This window comes from Mustela nivalis (genome assembly GCF_964662115.1).
Source record: "Mustela nivalis genome assembly, chromosome: 16".
Taxonomy (NCBI): Eukaryota; Metazoa; Chordata; class Mammalia; order Carnivora; family Mustelidae; genus Mustela; species Mustela nivalis.
In genome coordinates this window covers 67570502-67591481 of record NC_139035.1, presented here as the reverse complement: position 1 = coordinate 67591481, position 20980 = coordinate 67570502, and the positions used below count along the sequence as shown (strand labels likewise).

General features: G+C 46.8%; 2 protein-coding genes and 1 long non-coding RNA gene across 7 annotated transcripts in view; 1 reads left to right on the top strand and 2 right to left on the bottom strand.

Annotated features, from left to right (window-relative positions):
- The window catches only part of ASH1L (ASH1 like histone lysine methyltransferase), a 174162-nt gene that overhangs the window by 35371 nt on the left and 117811 nt on the right, over positions 1-20980 (bottom strand). For all 5 annotated transcript variants that reach the window (XM_082703453.1, XM_082703455.1, XM_082703457.1 and 2 more), the window contains one exon: positions 18846-18940. In XM_082703453.1, coding sequence (XP_082559579.1) covers positions 18846-18940 — 95 coding nt within the window. The remainder of the gene's footprint in view (positions 1-18845; positions 18941-20980) is intronic.
- LOC309850146 (acyl-CoA-binding protein) lies at positions 7199-7812 on the bottom strand. Its single transcript, XM_082703700.1, has 2 exons — positions 7729-7812; positions 7199-7698 (listed from the first exon to the last, which is right to left on the bottom strand). Exons 1-2 carry the CDS (start codon positions 7735-7737, stop codon positions 7444-7446), a joined length of 264 nt encoding a protein of 87 aa, XP_082559826.1. The 5' UTR covers positions 7738-7812; the 3' UTR covers positions 7199-7443.
- LOC309850201 lies at positions 11091-15357 on the top strand. Its single transcript, XR_014304131.1, has 3 exons — positions 11091-13772; positions 13806-14977; positions 15185-15357. It is a non-coding gene; the product is annotated as an uncharacterized lncRNA (long non-coding RNA).

Below are 20980 nucleotides of genomic sequence, written 5' to 3'. Positions count from 1 at the left end.
GAATGCAGGGGACCCAAGGGGCAAAGACCGTCTTACCACTAAGTACCATGCAGCTACTGCTATACTGGTATCACTGAGGCGTTACACGCCATCTTCACTACGCGGACGTTTGTCCCAATGCTGTAAAAGCAATGGTGAGTAAGACCACTGGCATCTCAGTAGGAATCGAGGCAAGCGGCACGCTGTACTAGAAGAACGGAACTGATGGACATGAACCATGCCAGTGTCTCAAAAGTTCATGTGTTAAGTCTTGACCCACAAGCCAAAAGCGCGGCTACTCTGCAAGGTGCCCGGAAGGATGCAGCCAGCACCCGGGCCGCTCCCTGGGCGGCCGAGTCCAGCACGTGCCTGTGCACACGCGAGCTGGACGAGCTTCTTCCCCGGAACGCGCTCCGTGTCTGTGAAAGCGCAGCCGAGCGACTCCGGTCATTCGGACTCAGAGCATGAGGACGAGCGAAGTGAGCTTGTTACTTCAAGAAACAACGGAACGTTTCTGTTTCCAGCGATAAAACGGAGTTTGAAGTGAATACGGGAGGTCTGGAAAACGTGTGTCCAACCACAAGAATCTTTAGTTTTCTTTAAACTTTCCTCCTAAAGCAAGCGGGAGGACTGACCGGTGCGAACGGTTGTGGACGCACGCAGGGAACGCAAGCGCAACACTGTTCAGGGAACCGGAACTTCTTAAGGACCAACACGTGAAGTGGGAACACCACACCTGGGTAGAGAATCCATTTAAATGCCAAGAGAGACCAATGGACTTTAATGGAACAGAAAACAAAAAGTTAACCGATTTCATAGTCTATGATGCAACTCTAAGGAACTATTACACTCATATTTTGCTAGAGTGTCAAAGAAGAATTATCTGAATTATTAAATACTCCTATCCTATCCTTTATAACATACTTATTACCTACACGGAGACAGATTTCTTCATGTACTTAAGCCAAAGTAACACCATAAGAGACTGCAAATATGGATCAGAAAATTCAGTTGACTTATATTAAACTAGACAACAATGAAATTTGCAAAAATAGAAAATAAAGTCACTTTCTGCATGGAATATTTCTTTGGAAAAGTTATTTCTCATAAAAATATGCTATTTAACACATAATGTGTAATGAGTTTATCTGACAAATCTGAAGACACGTGAGCATGGATTACAGGTATATTGTGGAGAAGTAACTTGTGGAGTTAGAGTAACACAAGACAAGGTCTGCGCCTGGTAGCAGACCAGAGTCTCCTGCGCAGGGAAGCAAAGCCGAACGCATGACTGCAGAGTCTGCCGTGAGGAAGCGGAAACATGTGAAGTCAAAGGTCAGCAAACTCTGGTACATTCAGGTAAGAATACGCAACTGGAGAGATAAAATGAGATACACATTTACTCAAATGGAAACATTCTCCAAGTTGCAAAAAAAGAAAAAATAGGGCATGAACTCATTAAGAAAAAGACACTTTGAAACATTTAAGAGCTATTCGTGGGGTGCCTCGGTGGCTCAGCGGGGTGTGCGGCCACGAGTCTCTCACTGGCCCCACGGGATCTTGAGGTTCTCTACCCTCTCTCTGGCCCTCCCCATGCTCGTGCTCAATCTCTCTTTCAAACGGATAAATAAATCTTAAAAAAAAAAAAAAAATTGGGGGCCTGGTGGCTCAGTCGGTTGGGCAGCCAACTCTTGGTTTTGGTTTAGGTCACGAACTTGGGGTCATGGCTGGAGCCCTGCACCAGGCTCCACACTCAGTGGGAAGTCTGCTTGAGACTCCTCCTTCCCCCTCTGCCCCTGAGACCTTGGTTCTGACATAAGTGCTGAAATATTTAAGGGAAGTGTATCATTGTCTGCGATTTACTGTGGCGCGCCCCCCAAACTCAGGTGGACTAGCGGACGGATACATAAATCCAACTCAAATGCTAATGACAGAATTTAGTGATGGGATACTGCACATTCACTACAGAGTATTTTCAATTTTTTGCTTATTGTTTAATTTTTAACGTTTTTTAAATAGGTTCTACACCCGGCGTGGAGGCCAACCCAGGGCTTGTACCCAGGACGCTGAGATCAAGACCGGAGCCGGAGCCAGAAGTAGACTGCTGAACTGACCGAGCCGTCCAGGCGCCCAGAGGCCTTTGTTTACCGAAAAATTTTACAGTAAATTATTGGAAGACATATTTATAAAGGAAAAAGTTTGAGAGGGTATATATTAAGTTATTATATCTCTGGTAGGGGGAGATTTATCTATAATTCATACCCTTCTCTACAAATTGCTTTGCTAGTATGTATTGTTTCTTAACAATATAAATACAATTTTTTAAAAAGACAAAATTGATCTTCAGCAGATATGATAAACCCCTTAATGTAAAGAATTGACTCCTTTTTTTTTTTTTTTTTGCCAGCAGTATCTAATGTGTTTTCTGTAGAAGGTATAAAACAGTGAGGGAGAAGCCAGTAAGTTATAAATTTTTTTTTGAAGATTTTATTTATTTATTTGGCAGAGATCACAAGTAGTCAAGAGAGGCAGGCAGAGAGAGAGAGGGGGGAAGCAGGCCACTTGCTGAGCAGAGAGCCTGACACAGGGCTCCATCCCAGGGCCCTGAGATCACGACCTGAGCTGAAGGCAGAGGCTTAGCCCACTGAACCACCCACGTGCCCCCCGAAGTTATAATTCTTTAAATTATAACTTTATAATTTTTAGAGAATTTAACACTATAAATTTTTAAAAAGATTTAAATTTAACATTATAAATTTTTAAAAAGAATACTTTCTCAATGGGGTACCTGGGTGGGTTGGTCGGTTAAGCGTCTGCCTTTGGCTCAGGTCAAATCCTAGGGTCTTGGGCCTGAGCCCCGCACTGGGCTGCCTGCTCCATGGGGAGTCTGCTTCTCCCTCTCCTTCTGCCCCCCCAATCTCTCAAATAAAAAAATAAAAATCTTAAAAATTTTAAAAAAGAATACTTTCGGGGTGTCTGGGTGGCTCAGTGGGTTAAGCCTCTGCTTTCAGCTCAGGTTATAATCTCGGGGTCCTGGGATCGAGCCCTGCATTGGGCTCCCTGTTCAGCAGGGAGCCTGCTTCCCCCTCCCTCTCAGACTGCGTCTCTGCCTACTTGTGATCCCTGTCAAATAAAAAAATAAAATCTTAAAAAAAAAAAAAAGAAGACTTTCTTGGGGTGTCTGGGTGGCTCAGTCAGTTTAGCATCTGACTCTTGGTTTCTGCTCAGGTGACAGTCTCATGGGTTGTGACGTGGTGCCCCGATTTGGAAGTGGGAGTTGGCTTGGATACTCTTTCCCTCTGCCCCTTCCCCTGGTTTCTCTCTTTCTCTAAAATAAATTAATAGGGGCGCCTGGCTGGCTCAGTTGGTTGAGGTACTGCCTTCAGCTCAGGTCGTGATCCTGGAGTTGTGGGATCGAGTCCCACATCGGGCTCCCTGCTCAGCGGGGGGTCTGCTTCCCCCTCTGCCTCTCCCCTCTCGTGCTCTCTCACTCTCTCTCTCTCAAATAAATAAATCTTAAAAAAAAAGAAAAAAGAAAACTGAATTTGTGCAACGAAGTCATTTTCAAGAGGACAGACACTACAGAAGCTCAGAAGCCTGTGCTGAACTTGCAATCTGAAAGGGGGAAGTCACGGAGATTTTCTTTCACGAAGTCAAGCCCGACAGGAGGAAGTGACAGCGGACCCCGAGGCGGAACATCACGGCGCAGTCCGCTGTGAGGGCACCGGGCAGAGCGCGTCGCGAAGGTGAGGGCAGTTCCCAACCGAAAGGAGAAAAGTAACAATGCCCTTTTCTAGAAGAGATCTTAAAATTTGACAAAAACTTGGCCTTTTTTTTTTTTTTTAAAGATTTTACTTACTTATTCATCAGAGAGCGAGCGAGAAAGCACACAAGCAGGAGGAGCGGCGGGCAGAGGCAGAGGGAGATGCAGGCTCCCCACCCAGCAGGGAGCCTGATGACGCAGGACCGGACCCAGGACCCTGGGATCATGACCCGAGCCGAGCCGAAGGCTTAACCGACTGAGCCACCCAGGTGTCCCTATTGGCTTTTTTTTCTTTTTTAAAACCAAGAATAAAGTGACTGACTTCAGCTAACGCTCACCTGGTCTACACACGACCTGAGCACTGGCTTGGAGTATCGACCGACGACAGCAATCACTCAGGCTGTCTTCCCTGTTCTGTGTCAAGTGTCCCGGGACCTCCCCTAAAAACCCTGTAGCACTATTTCACTGAAAGGAATAGTGTATCAGTGAAATGTGTGCCATTAAGGAGGTTATAAATAATGATCAAGGATACTTATAGGAAACTGTTTAAGTTTCACTGAACAAATCACAAGTAGAATTTGAACTTCTGGTTTTGTCAGCCTGAGGGAACATAGGTGCGACCCAGTGGACATGGACAGTGGGATTTTTCTTCCCAGTGGAAAACTGTCAGCCCCAGGGAAGCAAGGATATTCATCTGTTCTGCTTACTGGTGTGTCCCAAACCTCTAGGAAACTGAGTGATCAAAAAGCAGGTATCGAACAAGTATTTTCCGAATGAATGAGCGCAAACATGTATCCTATGGCATGAGCTTGGACTTACAGCCCCAACTGTTCTCATTTATTTATTCATTTACTTAAGATTTTAAACATTTTTGGGGCACCTGGGTGGCTCAGTGGGTTGTACCTCTGCCTTTGGCTTGGGTCATGATATCAGGGTCCTGGGATCGAGCCCCACATCGGGCTCTCTGCTCAACAGGGAGCCTGCTTCCCCCTCTCTCTCTGCCTGCCTCTCTGCCTGCTTGTGATCTGTCAAGTAAACAAATAAAATCTTCAAAAAACTTAAAAAATTTTTTTAGTAAGCTCTACACTTAACGTGGAGCTCCAACTCACAACCCTGAGATCACGTCACCTGCTCCTGGGGACAGAGCCAGCGGTGTGTCCCCACTGTTTTCTCTCAACCCTGTGAAGCAGCAGATCACCCTTTCCTGCGGGTTTGTTTCAGGACAAGTGCTCCCTCAAGTCCTGCTGCCTCCACTGTTTCTGGAATTAAGTTCTTCCTACGCACAATCTCCCCTTCCTGCCTTTCTCCCCAGCACACCAGCTAACTCATCTCCCCTCCGACTCACTGTGATGTCCGTGCACCCGGGACGGGGCTCGCCTACGGTGCACAGGGCGACGGGGCCGCAGCGGGGTTCGCCGCGGTCACCGTGCTGTGCCCCACAGCCTCTGTGCGGGCCTGGCGTGCGGCTTCCAACTGCGGCCCGTCTTTCACCCGTCACCCCTCCTCATGCTCCTTGCTTCTGGTAACCACAAAGCTGATCACCAGTCCCCACTTTTACAACAGATTTTTGCTTTGTTATTATTGTATTTTCAAGTCATCTCTACATCACCATGGTGTTCGAACCCACAACCCCCAGAGCGAGGCTCGCGTGCTCTCCGACCAGGCCAGCCAGGCGCCCGCCCCAGGTGCCCTCTCTGAGTTTGCTTTTCCGATTCCACATGCGCGGGAGACTATGAACTATTTGTCTTTGGCTTATTTCACCGAACATGATGCCCTCGAGGTCCATCCATGTTGTCACAAATGGCAAGACTCTTTCTCTTTTTTCTCTCTTCCCCTCTTTTCAAACAAAGCCCAGGAGAGCTGCCTCTTCTCTATCTGTCCGGCGGCTTCCACGGCTGCCGACCGCAGACGACGCTGCTGTGGGCACGGGGCAGACGTCAGAGCGAGTGTTTGCGTTTCCTTTGGATACGGTCCCGGAAGTGGCGCTGCTGGACCACATGATCACTCTATTTTTCCTTTTCTGAGGATCCTCCATACATTTTCCGTAAGGGCCGGACCAACAGTTCCTTAAGTACAACCGGTTCCTCGTGCTCTCACGTCCCCGCGCGCCGCTTCTCTCAGCTGAAACCGAATTCTCTCAACCGACTTATACCATTGCCTCAGTTGTCTTTTTAAGTTTTATTTATTCAAATAAGGTCTATATCCAACATGGGGCTCAAACTCGTGACCCCAAGATCAAGAGTCGCATGCCCTACTGACTGAGCCAGCCGGGCGCCCCCCACCTGCCTCACTTTAAACTCCACTTGAAAAATCTGTAACTTTAACACAGCTTCGTCCACAACCACATTCGACCCTGATTACTAGAGCCGCTCCGTTCTGCGCGGTAGTTGGTGTAATGAAATGTGTCCCCTTTGCTTCCACGTTTGTACATTCTGTGCTCTTCTCTGTCCACGTCATACAGTCTATTTATCACATATCCGATAAGCGACGGATACCCAGGATCCGTGTGGAACTCCTGAGGCTCAACAAGGAACAGATGACTCAATTCAAAAGTGGACAAGCCCCGAGCACACGTCACTGCAGATAGACGGATGGCCGAGAGCGCGTGAAGAGCTGCTCAGGGTCACTATTAGGGAAATGCAAATCAGAACCACAGGGGACACTGCTGCACACCCACCGGGATGGCTACTAGGAAAAGTCACACAAAGTGACGAGCATTACTGAGGACGTGTGGACACAGGTCTCGAGACTGGCTGGTGGCGGTGAAGGTGGAGCAGCCGCCGTGCGAACAGCACAGCCATTCCCGAAATCAAGCGGAGACGCACCGGAGGAGCCAGCAGCCCCACCGCTGGGCACACACACAAAAGAACTGAACGCGGGATCCTCAACAGAGAATGGTAAACCAAGGTTCACAGCAGCATTATTCACAGCTGCAAGGAGGAGGAAACCAGAGAGACATCTGTCGGCGGATGAAGGGATAAACAAAATACAGAGCGTGGGTACCGGGGAGACGGAGGGCGAACGCTTCACACGTGCTACAACACAGAAGAACCCCGAGGGCATTATGCTAAGTGAAATACGGTAGACCCCAAAGGACAATATTGTAATGACTCCACCATACGAGACGCCTAAATAGTCAAATAGTCAAAAGAACAGCAGTTACCAGAGGCTGGGGCAATGGGCAATTATCATTTAATGGGCACTGAGTTCTGCTCTGGGATGATGAAAAAATTCTGGAATTCTGGAGAGGAATGGGGTCATGGCCACACAATAATGTGAACGTGCTCAATGGAAAATGCAAATTCTAAGTTACGCATATCTTACGACGAGTTAAAAGTATTAATGACATAATGCACCCAAACCCACTGTATGTTTAAATGGGTGACCTGTAGGATATGTGAATTATGCCTCAGTGCATTTTAAAAAAATACAGCAGTGTTAAAATTTTGTGCTTCATTTATTTATTTATTTATTTATTTAAAGTAACAAATGCACTTCTAATAGGTCTATGGATAAAAACTACTCAGCGCAGGTCAGGAACCCAGGGCAGCCCCCACTTCTGTTGGAGCCATGCCCTGCATGGTCTTTGGGTCTGAGGTTAATAGGCTATTTGCATTATTTCATGTGATCCACAGTATTAGAAAAACAAGGCATTAGATCAGTTTTGATGAAATGCACTGCTGGCAGCTGAATCTGGTCCATTATATTCCGTATTTTTTCTTTAGTTCTTCTACTTTGTTGATGTAAGCTTTCATGGCGTCTTCCTTGGAAGTCCCTTTCAGCTGATTCCAGGCATCCCACTTGGCCTTGCCTTTGAGATCCAACAGCCCAGGCCGTTCTGTGTTTACGTCACCCACAGTTACTTGTTTGTAGTGGCCATAGATGAACAACATCTCATCATCTGTTGGCTTGGTCTTCAGGTGCTTAACGTCCTCCGCAGCTTTGTCAAACTCAGCCTCTGCAGCCAGGAGAGGTATGCTTTATACCTGAGACATGCTGGAGGCGTCTGGAGAAAACCGGCGAGCCCGCGGAGTCAGCGAAGAGCAGGAAACAGTAGCACCTTGTGCTTCATTTATTAAAGAGTTACTTGGGAGATTCCCAAGGAGAAGGAAAGCCTACCACATATGCCCATAAATGTACTTACTGTTCCTTCTGGTATTTCTTTCCTGTTTAGACCTCCCTTACCCAGGGGAGGTCTACTGGCAACACTTCTTTAGACATTCTCCTTCCTCTAGGAAGGCGGTGACTCCCATTTCATTCCTGAAGGATTCTTTCGCCGGGCTAGACACGTCCTCTTTCGGCACTTGGAAAACGTTTTGCCATCTCCCTGGACGCAGGCCAGCACTCCCCTACCGTCTGAACCGCCCTCTGCTGACGGGCAGGGGTCCACTTCTCTGCGACTCACAGTGGCCGGGTCTGCAGCGGGCTGAGCTCCGACAAGGCTGTGCGTCGCACAGGGGTCTCCTCAGGTGCGTCCCCTGGGCTCCGTCGTCGACTTCCATGGAGGTTTGTGTCCGTTGCCGAACCTGCGAAGTCTCCAGCCATTACCCACCCGAGTCGTTTTCATCTCCGTGCTCCCTCCTCCTTCGGGACGCGGAGGACAGGCCCGCCCGTGGCCGGGACGGCTCAGGCTCTGGTCTTCTCAGGTCCGCGCTCTCTCCCGCTCAGACGGTCCTGGGTTCTTCCTCCTCCTTCATCTCGCTGCCAAGAGCGCCCCTAAGCCTTGGCTGCGTCCTCCAGCTCTAGGACTCCGACTTGGCCCTCCCTTCCCTCTCCGTGCTGAGGCTTTCTGCTGCTTCTGCGCTTCACGCGTATTCATTACTTGCTGGAGTGTGTGTGTGTTGGGGGGGGGGGGATAGTTTTTACAAAAGAAATCTAAATGCTTTAAGGTCTTTTTTGGGTGGTTCTAAACTCCTGATGTTGGCATGTACCGATCGCCTTTTATTTTATTTTATTTTTTTTAAAGATTTTATTTATTTATTTGACAGAGAGAGATCACAAGTATGCAGAGAGGCAGGCAGAGTGAGAGGGGGAAGCAGGCTCCCCGCTGAGCAGAGAGCCCGATGCGGGACTCGATCCCAGGACCCTGAGATCATGACCTGAGCCGAAGGCAGCGGCTTAACCCACTGAGCCACCCAGGTGCCCACGATCGCCTTTTAAAATTCAGTTTAAGGGGCACCTGGTGGCTCCGTGAGTTGAGCGTCTGCCTTTGGCTCAGGTCATGGTCCCAGGGTCCTGGGATCAAGCCCCGCCTTGGGGAGTCTGCTTCTCTCTCTCCCTCTGCCTCTGCTCATGCGTGTGCTCTTTCTTTGGTTTGTTCTCTCAAATTAATAAAATCTTAATAAAAAACTGTTTAAGATCTCCCTGGTTCTTAGTATGACATACGATTTTCACTTTAAACCTAGACATTTATCATGTTACCAGGTTCTGAATTTTACATAAACCTTCTATTTTGGCTGGCCTTTCCCAAAACCGCTCCAGCAAGAGAAGGCAGTCAGATGTCTAGGGACTACCAGTTCGGAGGCCCCCACTTGACCTCCACTGAGACCCAAGTGCTGGTAGGTTGGTACTGCTGGGGGATGGTGGGAGGGGCCGGGTTATTACTGGAGGATGGTTGAAGTCCCGACTCCTGTGGCCTTCCCCTGTTATCAGACAGGCTGGTGGACCACGGTGGGACACCCATTACCTCCGACTGGGGAGGGAAGCTGAGGCTCCCCACGGGCACCTGTGGGGAGGGAACAGTTTTTCTGCCGTGTCTGACCAGAGGACGGAGGATACGGTCTAAAAGTTTCCCATCTTGCGAGGCTGACTCTTCCCTACTCCTCGCTGCAGAAAGCAGGCCTTTCTTCACGGGCGTGTTTTGCGCCCAGCAGCATTTCCAGGTGGCTCCTCAAGGTTTTACCTCAGTATGACGAGGCGAGAGGACAACTCCAAGGACTTGAACCCTCAATCCTAGTTGGTCTGCCTCCTCCTCTCCACTTTTTAGAGTCTCCTTTTTTTTTCTTTAAAAGATTTTATTTATTTGACAGAGAGAGAGAGATCACAAGCAGGCAGAGGCAGGCAGAGAGAAGGAGGAAGCAGGCTCCCTGCTGAGCAGAGAGCCCCATGCGGGACTCGATCCCAGGACCCTGGGATCATGACCTGAGCCGAAGGCAGAGGCTTAACCCACTGAGCCACCCAGGCGGCCCTAGAGACTCCTTTTTATATAGGATATGGAGAACATGACATTATAATAAGACATTTTTACTCATATTTATCAGAACAGGGAAAAGTATACCTACTTCATTTTCCAGGAGGCGAAAGCATGTCAATCCTAATCTTTTTCCCTGTTAGCTGCTGCTCATAGTCCGTACAGGAACGCACTGTCCGTGTGTCCGCTGTGCTGACGGACATCTGGACTATCTCTAGTTTATGCCATGACGAATGACGGTGTCATGAACATTCTTACAGACGTATGTCCTGATTTCTCTCTGGTAGGTTTGTTTACTCTTATAAAAGCTGCCAGAGCTTTAGTTTTCTTTTAAAGATTTTACTTACTTATTTGAGAGAAAGAACATAAGCAGGGGAGGGCAGAGGGAGAGGAAGAAGTAGACTTTCTACTGAGCAGAGAGCTGGACTCGGGGCTCGATCCCAGGACCCTGAGATCATGACCTGAGCTGAAGGCAGAGGCTTAACCCACTGAGCCCTCCAGGCGCCCCTGCCAGGGCTTTTTAAAAAAAAAAAGTGGTGCCATTTTACTCTCCCACAGTTGTCTGTAAACATTGTGGTTATGCCAACTCATGATAGCTTTCGTTTGCAGTTCTTTGATGAGTAATGGTGGATGAGAATTTTTCACGTGCTTATTGGCAGTGTATACATTTCTCTTGGTAAAGTGTGTTCAAATCTTCACTTCAAAATTGGGTTGTGTGTTTAAAAAAATAAAAGAATGAAAAATAAACTTAAAAAATTCATTTGCAAGAGTTCGTTATGTATACACAAGATACACAGTTTTTGAGTATTTTCTCCCAATTTGTGCTCTGTTTTTATAACACTGTCTCTGTTGAACACGTCCCATTTTGCCAAGGTATAATCTATCAGTGCTCTCTTGTAGCTATTGCCTTCTGTGTCCCACTAAGAAACCTTTGACTAGGGGCACCTGGGTGGCTCAGTGGGTTAAGCCGCTGCCTTCAGCTCAGGTCATGATCTCAGGGTCCTGGGATTGAGCCCCACACCGGGCTCTCTGCTCAGCGGGGAGCCTGCTTCCCTCTCTCTCTCTCTGCCTGCCTCTCTGCCTGCTTGTGATCTATCCCTGTCAAATGAATAAATAAAATCTTAAAAAAAAAAAAAGAAAGAAACCTTTGACTACACGCAGGTTGTGGAGATATCCTATGCTTTCTTCTAGAAACTTCGTAATTCTGGCATTTACATTTCAGCCTGCGACCCGCGCCAGGCTGAGCCTGGCCCTGCTGCAAGGCCGGTGTCAGAGCTGAGCCGCTGGCACCGGACATCACCCGGGCTGCACGGGCCGCAGCACATCCTGCTCGGTGGCTCTGGTGCCTGCACGCAAATGCAACGACCACAACATGTGGGTCTCCTTCTGGGCTATCTACTCTGTCCCACAGACCAGTTCTACTGGCACGTCACTTTATTATCTTAGCACGTGAGCAGGGGGCGGAGGGGGCAGAGGGAAGGGAGGGTGAGAGAGAATCCCAAGCAGACTCCACTCAGCACGGAGCCTGATATGGGGCTCAATTTCAAGACCCCAAGTTCATGACCCGAGCTGAAACCAAGAGTCAGATGCCCAACCAAAAGAGCCTCCCAAGGACCCCTATTTATTAAAAAAAAGTATTATTACTGTTTTTTTTAGAGGGCTCTATGCCAATATGGGGCTTGAACTCATGACCCTGAGATCAAACGTTGTGTGCTCTACCTATGCCCTTCTAAAGCTAATTTAAAGTTTAAACTTTCTCTATAATTACTCTGGCCGATAATGCAAGTCTTGGGGCAACAAGAAGACATTTCTAAAAGATCACTTCGCATGTTTTGGGTTCTTCGCTTCTCCATATAAATTTCAGAAAAATCAGCTCATCCGTTTTTACAGAAGAGTCTGCTGGTCACAAGCTACCCTGCATGGAATGTAACGACGTTTCTAAATGTGGCGTATTTCTCCATGTACTTAGGTCTAATTTAATCTCGCTGATAAATGTTTTAATTTTCAGTATAAAGTTTTTGCCTATTTTTGGATAAATTTATTTCTAATTACTTCAGTTTTATTACACTGTTTTTAAAAAATAGACTTTATATTTTAGAGCAGTTTTAGGTTCAAAGCAGTACTGAGCAACAGACAGGGATTTCCAAAATACACACTGCCCCCACACACCGCGGCCTAGCCCGTCGCCGACACCCCTGACCAGAGCGGCACGCTGGTTAACAGCTCCTGAACCACACAGATGCGTCATTCTCACGGAGTCACAGTTTACGTGAGGGCTCACTCTTGTGCATGCTATGGCTGGGAGACATGTAGTAATGACAGGTATCCAACCACTACTGTGTCATACAGAAGAGCGTCACTGACCTAAAAATCTCTGCTCTGTGGACCCATCCTTACTTTACCCTCAGCCGCTGCTATTATCAATGTCTCCATGGTTCTGGCTTTTCCAGAACATCACACGGTGGAACCATACACTATGTAGCCTTTCCACACTGGTTTCTTCCACTCAGCACAATGATTTCAACGTCTCTCAGTGTCTTTTCAGGGCTTGACAGCTGATCTCGTATTAGTGGTGGGTAACATCCCATCGCCTGGCTGTGCTGGTTCACTGCTCGCCGACAAGGACAGCTCGGTAGCTTCTGAGTTTAGGGAGCCACGAGCAAAGTGGCTGTGCAATGCACGGGCGCAGCTGATCACACAGACAGTTCTCAGCGTCTCTGGGTAAACACCAAGGACCAGCCTCGCCGGCCGGTACGGTAAGGGCAGGCTATTTTGTGAGAATATGAGTGGATTCTTAGATACGGATTTTTGTTTCCAGTAACTGTGCTAAAAGGCTGTAACAGGCTGTGGGGTACTTCTCTGGATTTAATCATCACGTAATGTGTGAGCAGAACAGTTTCACTTCTTCCTTCCCAAACTTTATGACTCCTATTCATCTCCTGCCTTACTGCGCCGGCTGGAGTATCCCGAGTAACGCAGACAGAAGCAGCGAGGGTGGCCGTTTTGACCTTCTTTCCAATTTCAGGAGGACACACTGCGTACTTCACCAGTAGCTGTAATGCTCACTTGCGATGCCTTCTGTGCGACCGGGGAAATGCCCTTCTACCCCCAAGAGTTCCTGCCTGCATGTCTACACAGTCTATGCTCAACTTCCTTCTGTAGCTGTTTCTTCCCATCGAGTTTTTGTCAGGTTCTTTACCAGGATTATGTTAGCCTCACAGAGTAAGCTGGGGAAGTGTCCTCCACTTTCTGGAAGCTTTCGTGTACGGCTGGCGTTGTTTTTTTTCAGTGATGGAACAGCTCACAATGGAAGCCATTTCGTTCTGCCATTTTTTACGTGTAGGATTTGATAAAGAACTAAATTTCCTTAAATGACACAGGCTATTCAGACATTCTGAAATTCTATTTCTTTTTGAATTAGTTAAGCTAATTCAGTTAAGCTATATTTTAAGGGATTTACCCATTTCATATACATTGCTAAGTGAACTGGCATGAAGTTATTCCTAACATCTCCGAACCAGCCCCTTCATAACCGCAGGACCGTCAGGACCGACAAAACCAACCTGATGGTTCGCGTGGCCTCTTACCTGCTGCCGTTTGCCGCTTCTAGAGCTTCGATTCTGTCGCACTTTTTGAACTTGTTTCCTTACTGTCTGTTCAGTATCTTATCGACTTCCACTCTTTATGATTTCCTTCTTTCTACAGATACCTGCTTTCTAGAAATGAATGGGATGGCTTTGCCCTTCTCACTGTCACTTACAGCAAATCAAGGGGAAAGGGTATTCGCTCCGTGTCAAGTGCAACGCCAATGTTCCTTGATCCTCACAGCCCAGGCTGGGAGTAAGCGCGGCACGCGGAGATGCGGAGAGGCAGCGCGCGCGCCGACGCAGCTCAGGTCGCCCGGCTGGAAGATGGGGGTGGGGAGCAAGCCGTCGAGTCCGACTCGCAGGGGTGTGCAGGCCCCCAAGGCCACCTTCAGGGTTGCTGGCTAACAGCTGCATTTCATTCAACAGCCAAAGGATACAAAGCAGACGTAGTAAAGGGGAAAAGCGCACTGGGCAAAACGGAGGAAATGAGGCATAAGCTTGTACAAATTCTCCCCTGCCTTGGCAATACACTGGGACAAGAGATGTGAAATGTCTACCAAGAACGGTCATTACAGATTCAGTGCCCAAGGTTTTGAGGGTTTTGTCTCAATATTACGTATGTTTTCATGCTTAAATTCTTTCATTGAACCTATGCCCTTAATCCACACATAAGTGTTTCAATTCATATTTAAAAGTACCTGTGAGGGGCGGGGAAGCTGGGTGATGGGCCGGAAGGCAGGACGGCGATGTAAGGAGCGCTGGGTATGACAGTAAGACTGATGTATCACTGACCTCTACCACTGAAACTAATGATACATTACACGTTAATTAACTGAATTTAAATAAGAAAAAATACCTTTCAGTGTAAGACTCAAGGCATCAGCATCAGAATTTTTCTTTTGCATTGGGTAATCACTATAATTTTGATTAACATATGCCTGATTAAAACAATGTAACTACACTTTCAAGATAACACTTTCTGAGGCATAATTCACATACCAAAAAGTACATTCTTTTTTGGGTTTTAGTACACGGAATTCTGGTGATGATCAATTTTCTGTATCAACTTGGCTCGCTTACAGTACACATAGAGCTGGTGTCTGTAAAGGTTAATTCTTAGATGAAATTAACATTTAAATTACTAAATTGTGAGTCAAGCAGATCACCCTCCATAATGTGGGTGGGATCATCCAAACAGCTGAAGGCCTTAGTAAGAAAACAGACTGACCTCCCACTCCTTGACCCTCCCCTGGTCTCCATGCTTCCAGCCTGCCCTGTAGAGTTTGGACGTGCCAGTTGCCAAGACGGTGTGTGAATGGTGACCTTAAAATAGATCTCCAGAGGAGTCCCCTGCTGGCAGTCAGTACAGGGTTTTAACTCTTGATCTCAGGGTCTTGAGTTCAAGCCTCACACTGGGCATAGAGCTTACTTAAAAAATAATACATCAAGTAAAATGTTGTCATAAATGAAATCTATTTTTTTTTAAAGATTTTATTTATTTATTTGACAGACAGAAATCACAAGTAGATGGAGAGGCAGGCAGAGAGAGAGAGAGAGGGAAGCAGGCTCCCTGCCAAGCAGAGAGCCTGATGCGGGACTCGATCCCAGGACCCTGAGATCATGACCTGAGCCGAAGGCAGCGGCTTAACCCACTGAGCCACCCAGGCGCCCCATGAAATCTATTTTTAAAGAAACCCCTTCTCAGGGCACCTGGGTAACTCAATCATTAAGCGTCTGTCTTCAGCTCAGGTCATGGTCTCAGGGTCCTGGGATCAAGCCCCTTGTTGGACTCTCTGCTCAGCGGGGAGCCTGCTTCTTGCGCTCCCTCTGCCTGCTGCTCCCCTGCTTGTGCTCATCCACTCTCTATCATTTCTCTTTCAGAGAAATGTCTATTCAAATAATTTACCCACTTAAATTGTGTTATTTGGCTTTAAACTAATGAGTCTCAACAGTTCCTTATAAGTCTGGGTTTCTGGATACAAGTCTCTTGATACACAATTTGTAAACATTTCTCCATTCTGTGCATTGTTTTTTTATTTTCCTGAGGGTGTTTTTTGAAGCACAGAAATTTTAAATATTGACCAAGTTCAATTTGTCTTTTTCTTTTGTTGCATAGGATTTTGGTGTTATAGCTAAGAAATTATTGCCCGATCCAAGGTCATGAAGATTTCCTCCTATGTTTTCTTCAAGAGTTTTATAGGTTTAGCTGTTATATTTAGGCTGATGATCCATTTTTTTTTTAAAGATTTTATTTATTTATTTGACAGAGATCACAAATAGGCAGAAAGGGAGGCAGAGAGAGACAGAGGGAAGCAGGCTCCCCACCGAGCAGAGAGCCCGATGCAGGGCTTGATCCCAGGACCTTGGGATCATGACCTGAGCTGAAGGCAGAGGCCTTAACCCACTGAGCCACCCAGGTGCCCCAAGGCTGATGATCCATTTTGAGTACATTTTTTTATATGGTGTGAGGCAAGGGTCCAACTCCAACCTTTTGTATGTGTATATCCAGTTACCATAGAACTACCTACTAGAAACATCATGGGCTCCTCATTCGACTGTCACGGCACTCTCATCAAAAATCAATTGACTATAAATTTAAGGGTACAATATACATTTTGATAAGTATTATGAAAAGTAAAATTTTACTTGAAATGCACTTCTCTAATGATAAAGAACCCTGATTCCCTTAGTTAAATGTTTAAGAATAAACATGATTTTGTTTGTTGATTCTGACTCTTATCAGTGGTAAGATGCATTATTGTTTTATTTATACGACCACTTTACTCACGTAACTCACACAGCGAAGACACAGACGAACCCAGGTCCACCTGACTCATTACTTACATGATAATGGAAAGGACCAGTTCAGAATAACTGAGCGGCTCACTTCTAGCCTAATCATAAAATATTATTTGAGCAACCAAATAGCACTGTCCAGGAAAAAAAAAATCTGTCCTCCAGCAGCCTGATTTTAAACCCTATTTCAGAGGGAAAAAGATCCCCTAGACTTGGATAGGTTTTTCCATTATTTACTCACTTTGCAGACCACGGAGTAGGAATCAGTCTTAGTGTGACATTAAAATGGGGATGTGGAGATAAAATTTTTATCTTAAATCCAGGGATTCCTAGTCCGCACCTCTTCACCTCTAGCTGTGCCGGGGCGGGAGAGGACCCCGGCCTGTCACCGTTCCCATCCTCCCTGGCGCGAGCCGCCACTCCCATCCCCTCGGGCAGCTTCAGTCCAAGACTAAGGTTAGAACCCAGCCAGGACAAAACCAGGAAGACCAAAATGATCATGTCTTCCTTTAAGTGGGTCTTTTAAATGACTTCTTTTCTAAGCCTGTTTATCATCATCAGATTCAAGAAAACCGCTAAATCTGCCGAGACTCTGCTTCCAGGCTATGACATCACGTAACAGAACGCTCGTTCAGAAGAGCCTTGGCAGTAATCCCAGAGAATGTGGAACGTACTCTTACCCTCATTAAGGTAAGAGAACTAACCCTTGGAACTTCATGTTGGAGTTAAACCATTCTCCTTCCCCCCAGTACAGAATAATTAAAGCAAACTAATCCTTACTGCAGAATGTGTCGTCTATGCTCGCTCCTTTAAATACACTGCTGGTGCTGGGTCCTCTGGGGAGAAACAGGGGATCTGATCACCCCAGCACAGAGGAGTCCCACAGTCACAAGCACCGGGAGTCGTAGTGTAAGAGGACGCCGCAGCGTACAGGGTCCACGTCCTCTGCGTAAGGAGGCGGACCCCGTCACGGCCTATTCAACAGGTCATCCTGGGTTCTCCTCCGCCTCTTTCATTTGTACGTGCACTGGGTAAACTTCTATTATGAACCAGGCACTAGGAAATAGAAGGAGAGTAAGGGAGTCAAATGATCCTGCACCTGGAGCTTACAATCTAATGAGGGAGACCGACAATGAACGGGAAACAGAGCAATCAAGGGCTACAGAAAGGAATGGACAGGAGGCTGCGATACAGAGTAAAGGGAGGGGCCCTCTGTGGAGTGACAATCAGGAGAACAATTTTAAAGAAAATGACATCTAGTGGATACGGACATTAAACTCGTCCTTGAAGGACAAGAAGCCAACCACGGGAGAGTAGAACAGTTTTCAGGCAGTGCGAGTAACAAGCATATACTGGCACGCTGGTGGGGAAGGCCTTAGTCTGTTCCAGGACCTGAGAGAAACCAGCAAGACCGCACATGGCAGCTTAGGGAGAAACGGGAACAGAGGGACAGGGGTGACGGGGAGGGGTGGGTTTGTAGGCACCAAGTCATCTTTTTTTTTTTTTTGCCTTTAAAATATTTGTTTATTTATTGGGGGGTAGGGACAGAAGGAGAGAGAATTCTAAAGCAGATTCCCCGCTGAGTATAGAGCCTGATGAGGGGCTTGATCCCAGGCCCCTGAGATCATGATCTGAGCCAAAATCATGAGTCAGATGTTTAACCAACTGAGCCACCCAGGCACCCCTGGGACAAGGTTACTCTTAAAAGCTATAGTAAGGAAGTTACTGCTTAACAGTAAGACACTGCAAGGTTTTAAGTATAACCTAGTTTCAGTTGTAAGATTTCTTTTCTTACTGTGTGGGGAGCGAAGTGGAGGGAGCAGGAATGGAACCGACACAGGTGTCAGAAGGCCGCTGCGGGAGTCGGAGCCGAAGTCACATGCGGGACGCACCTGAGAGTGACAACAGGACCTGTAGACAAGCGGGACGAAGTGCCCGGAACTGCCCGGACGGCAACAGCCGGACGTGGGGGTGCGGACTGGAAGCAGCTCTGGGAGAGCGGGAGGGACCCAGGATGACTTCCAGGCACTGGCTACTGGTCTGGTAAGCCCGACGGCAGATCTCAGGAGGTACTGTTACCCCGATGCTAAACACAGCCTTGAGATTTCCCCCCAAAATGAACAGAAGGATAAACCCTGCTCAATTTGCAGGCAGATAAATGATTAGGAAAGTGGTGGGCTCTCTTCCGATGATTATTACGTATCCATGATCACGTCTTTCTGAACATGGAAACCTCTGAGACTGAAGCGGTGAACAGCTGCGCTTTCCCAGGTGACATCCTCGGGATCAAATGCTACAGACAAAGTAGTGTTTTTTATTACTGAAACTTGAGTAAGAAAGATGTATGTCATTGTGACTCCCAGAGAACAAAGAATTTGCAGAATTCTTCAGAGTGAGGATAAATTAAATGGTAAAGAAAGAGCTCAACCCCACCAGAGATGCAGAAATAATAGGAACATGGAAACACTTCATCCAAACTCAAGAAATGCCATTTCTTCAGAGCACCATACGGTCTCTCCGGAGCACTCACCGACATGAATGGGGGCTGGGAACAGTCCGTACTCGTGCTCGCCAGGACAGTATTCCAGCTTCTCTTTCTTTAACTGGATCAACCGGCTCTTTGGGCTGTGACAGGAAAAGAATGGAAGTTATCAGAGGCGATGGAATCTCCTCCTGTGGCCAAACAAAGAAAACAGACCCCCATCAAGGGTTTTTGTTTTGTGACTCCCAGTGGCTCAGTCGCTTAAGCCGCTGCCTTCAGCTTAGTCATGATCCCCGGGTCCTAGGATTGAGTCCTGCACTAGGCTCCTAGCTCGATGGGGAGTCTGCTTCTCCCCCTACCTCTCCTGCTCCCCCTGCTTGTGCTCTCTCTTGTCAAATAAATAAATACAATCTTAAAAAGTATTTGTTTTAACAGTGGCTTAAATTTTAAATGCATATTTTTGGGGGGGAGCGATATAAAATACATTCACGTATTTTTAGAATCTATATTTTTGGACTTGTCTTTTAGGAATTACACATAAAAAAGAGCCCTGTTAGCATTTCCAGCAGTTTTGCAAGAGGCATCGAAGTTTCAGATCTGATCGTAATAATGACCTTACACTTGGCCCATAATTATGGCACGTATGTATGTATTATTTTCAAAATTTTTTATTTTTTTTAAGATTTTACTCATTTATTCATTTGAGAGAGAGAGAGAGCACATGAGCCGGGGAGGGGGGAGCACAGGGAGAGGGACAAGCAGACTCCCCACCGAGTGCAGAGCCTGACTCTCGGGTTGATCACATGACCCAAGATCACGACCTGAGCCGAAATCAAGAGTTGGACATTTAACCAACTGAGCCACCGAGGCGTCTCTATTTTTTTTTTTTTAAATTTTTTAAGTAAGCTCAATACCCAATGTGGGGCTTGAACCTACAACCCTGGGATCAAGAGTTGCAAGCTCCGTCAACTGAGCCAGCCAGGCCGCCTGAAGATTTATAGTTTAGGCAGTACTTTCACACATGATCATTTATATCAATCCTATGAAGTAGGTAAGAAGAGATGTTAGCTCTAGTTTACAGATCTGAAAACAGATGCTCTATGAGTTCAAATGACTTGCCATCATTTTAGTAGCTACTAAGGAGATTTAAGATGAAAACCCCAGTTTCCTGCCCGGCTCCTCCTCACTGTTCTTTTTTTTCTATTCTGCAACATCTCCATAGACGCACCTCTTCGACTTGTCTGTCTGACTGGTCTGTGTTTCTAATATTTGGTATGACATTAGTCGTGAGACATTTCACAAATACATAAGAGGGGAAAAAGAAAAAGAAATAAAAAGGAAACGAAGAAAAAGAAAAAAGAGTTGCCGAAGAGCCTCACTTAGTCTACTCGGATTTTATTTTGCCTTTAAGTTCCAACAAATAAGGCTGATGTATTTCTTTCCCCTGTGAATCACAACATACTGCTGTCTCAGATTTTTTTTTTATTTGACAGAGAGGGAGAAATCACAAGCAGGCAGAGAGGCAGGCAGAGGGAGAGAGGAGGAAGCAGGCTCCCCGCTGAGCAAAGAGCCCGATTCGGGGCTGGATCCCAGGACCCTGGGATCATGACCTGAGCTGAAGGCAGAGGCTTTAACCCACTGAGTCACCCAGACGCCCCCATACTGCTTTTTTAAAAACAAGTCTATCTTGTTAGAAGCAGCTCTAGTAATACATTTTTGTAGGTAAGAAAACTGAGGCTCCCAAAAGTAAGTTATTTGTAGAACCTGAAGTTCTTAAATTTGAACACTGGTTCCTTCTACTAGATCATTCATTTATTTGTTCAACAATTACGGAGCACTCACTAAGTCCGGGTCCTGTCTTTTTTTTTTTTTTTTTTAAGATTTTATTTATTTGGGGCGCCTGGGTGGCTCAGTGGGTTAAGCCTCCGCCTTCAGCTCAGGTCACGGTGTCAAGGTCCTGGGATCGAGCCCCGCACCTGGCTCTCTGCTCAGCGGGGAGTCTACTTGCTCCTCTGCCTGTCTCTCTGCCTACTTGTGATCTCTCTCTGTCTCTGTCAAATAAATAAATAAAACCTTAGAAAACATTTTAAAATCTTAAAGAAGATTTTATTTATTTGAGCGAGAGAGCGAGTGTGTGCATGCATAAGCGGGGCGGGGTGGAGGGGAGAAAGGGAGAAGCAGGC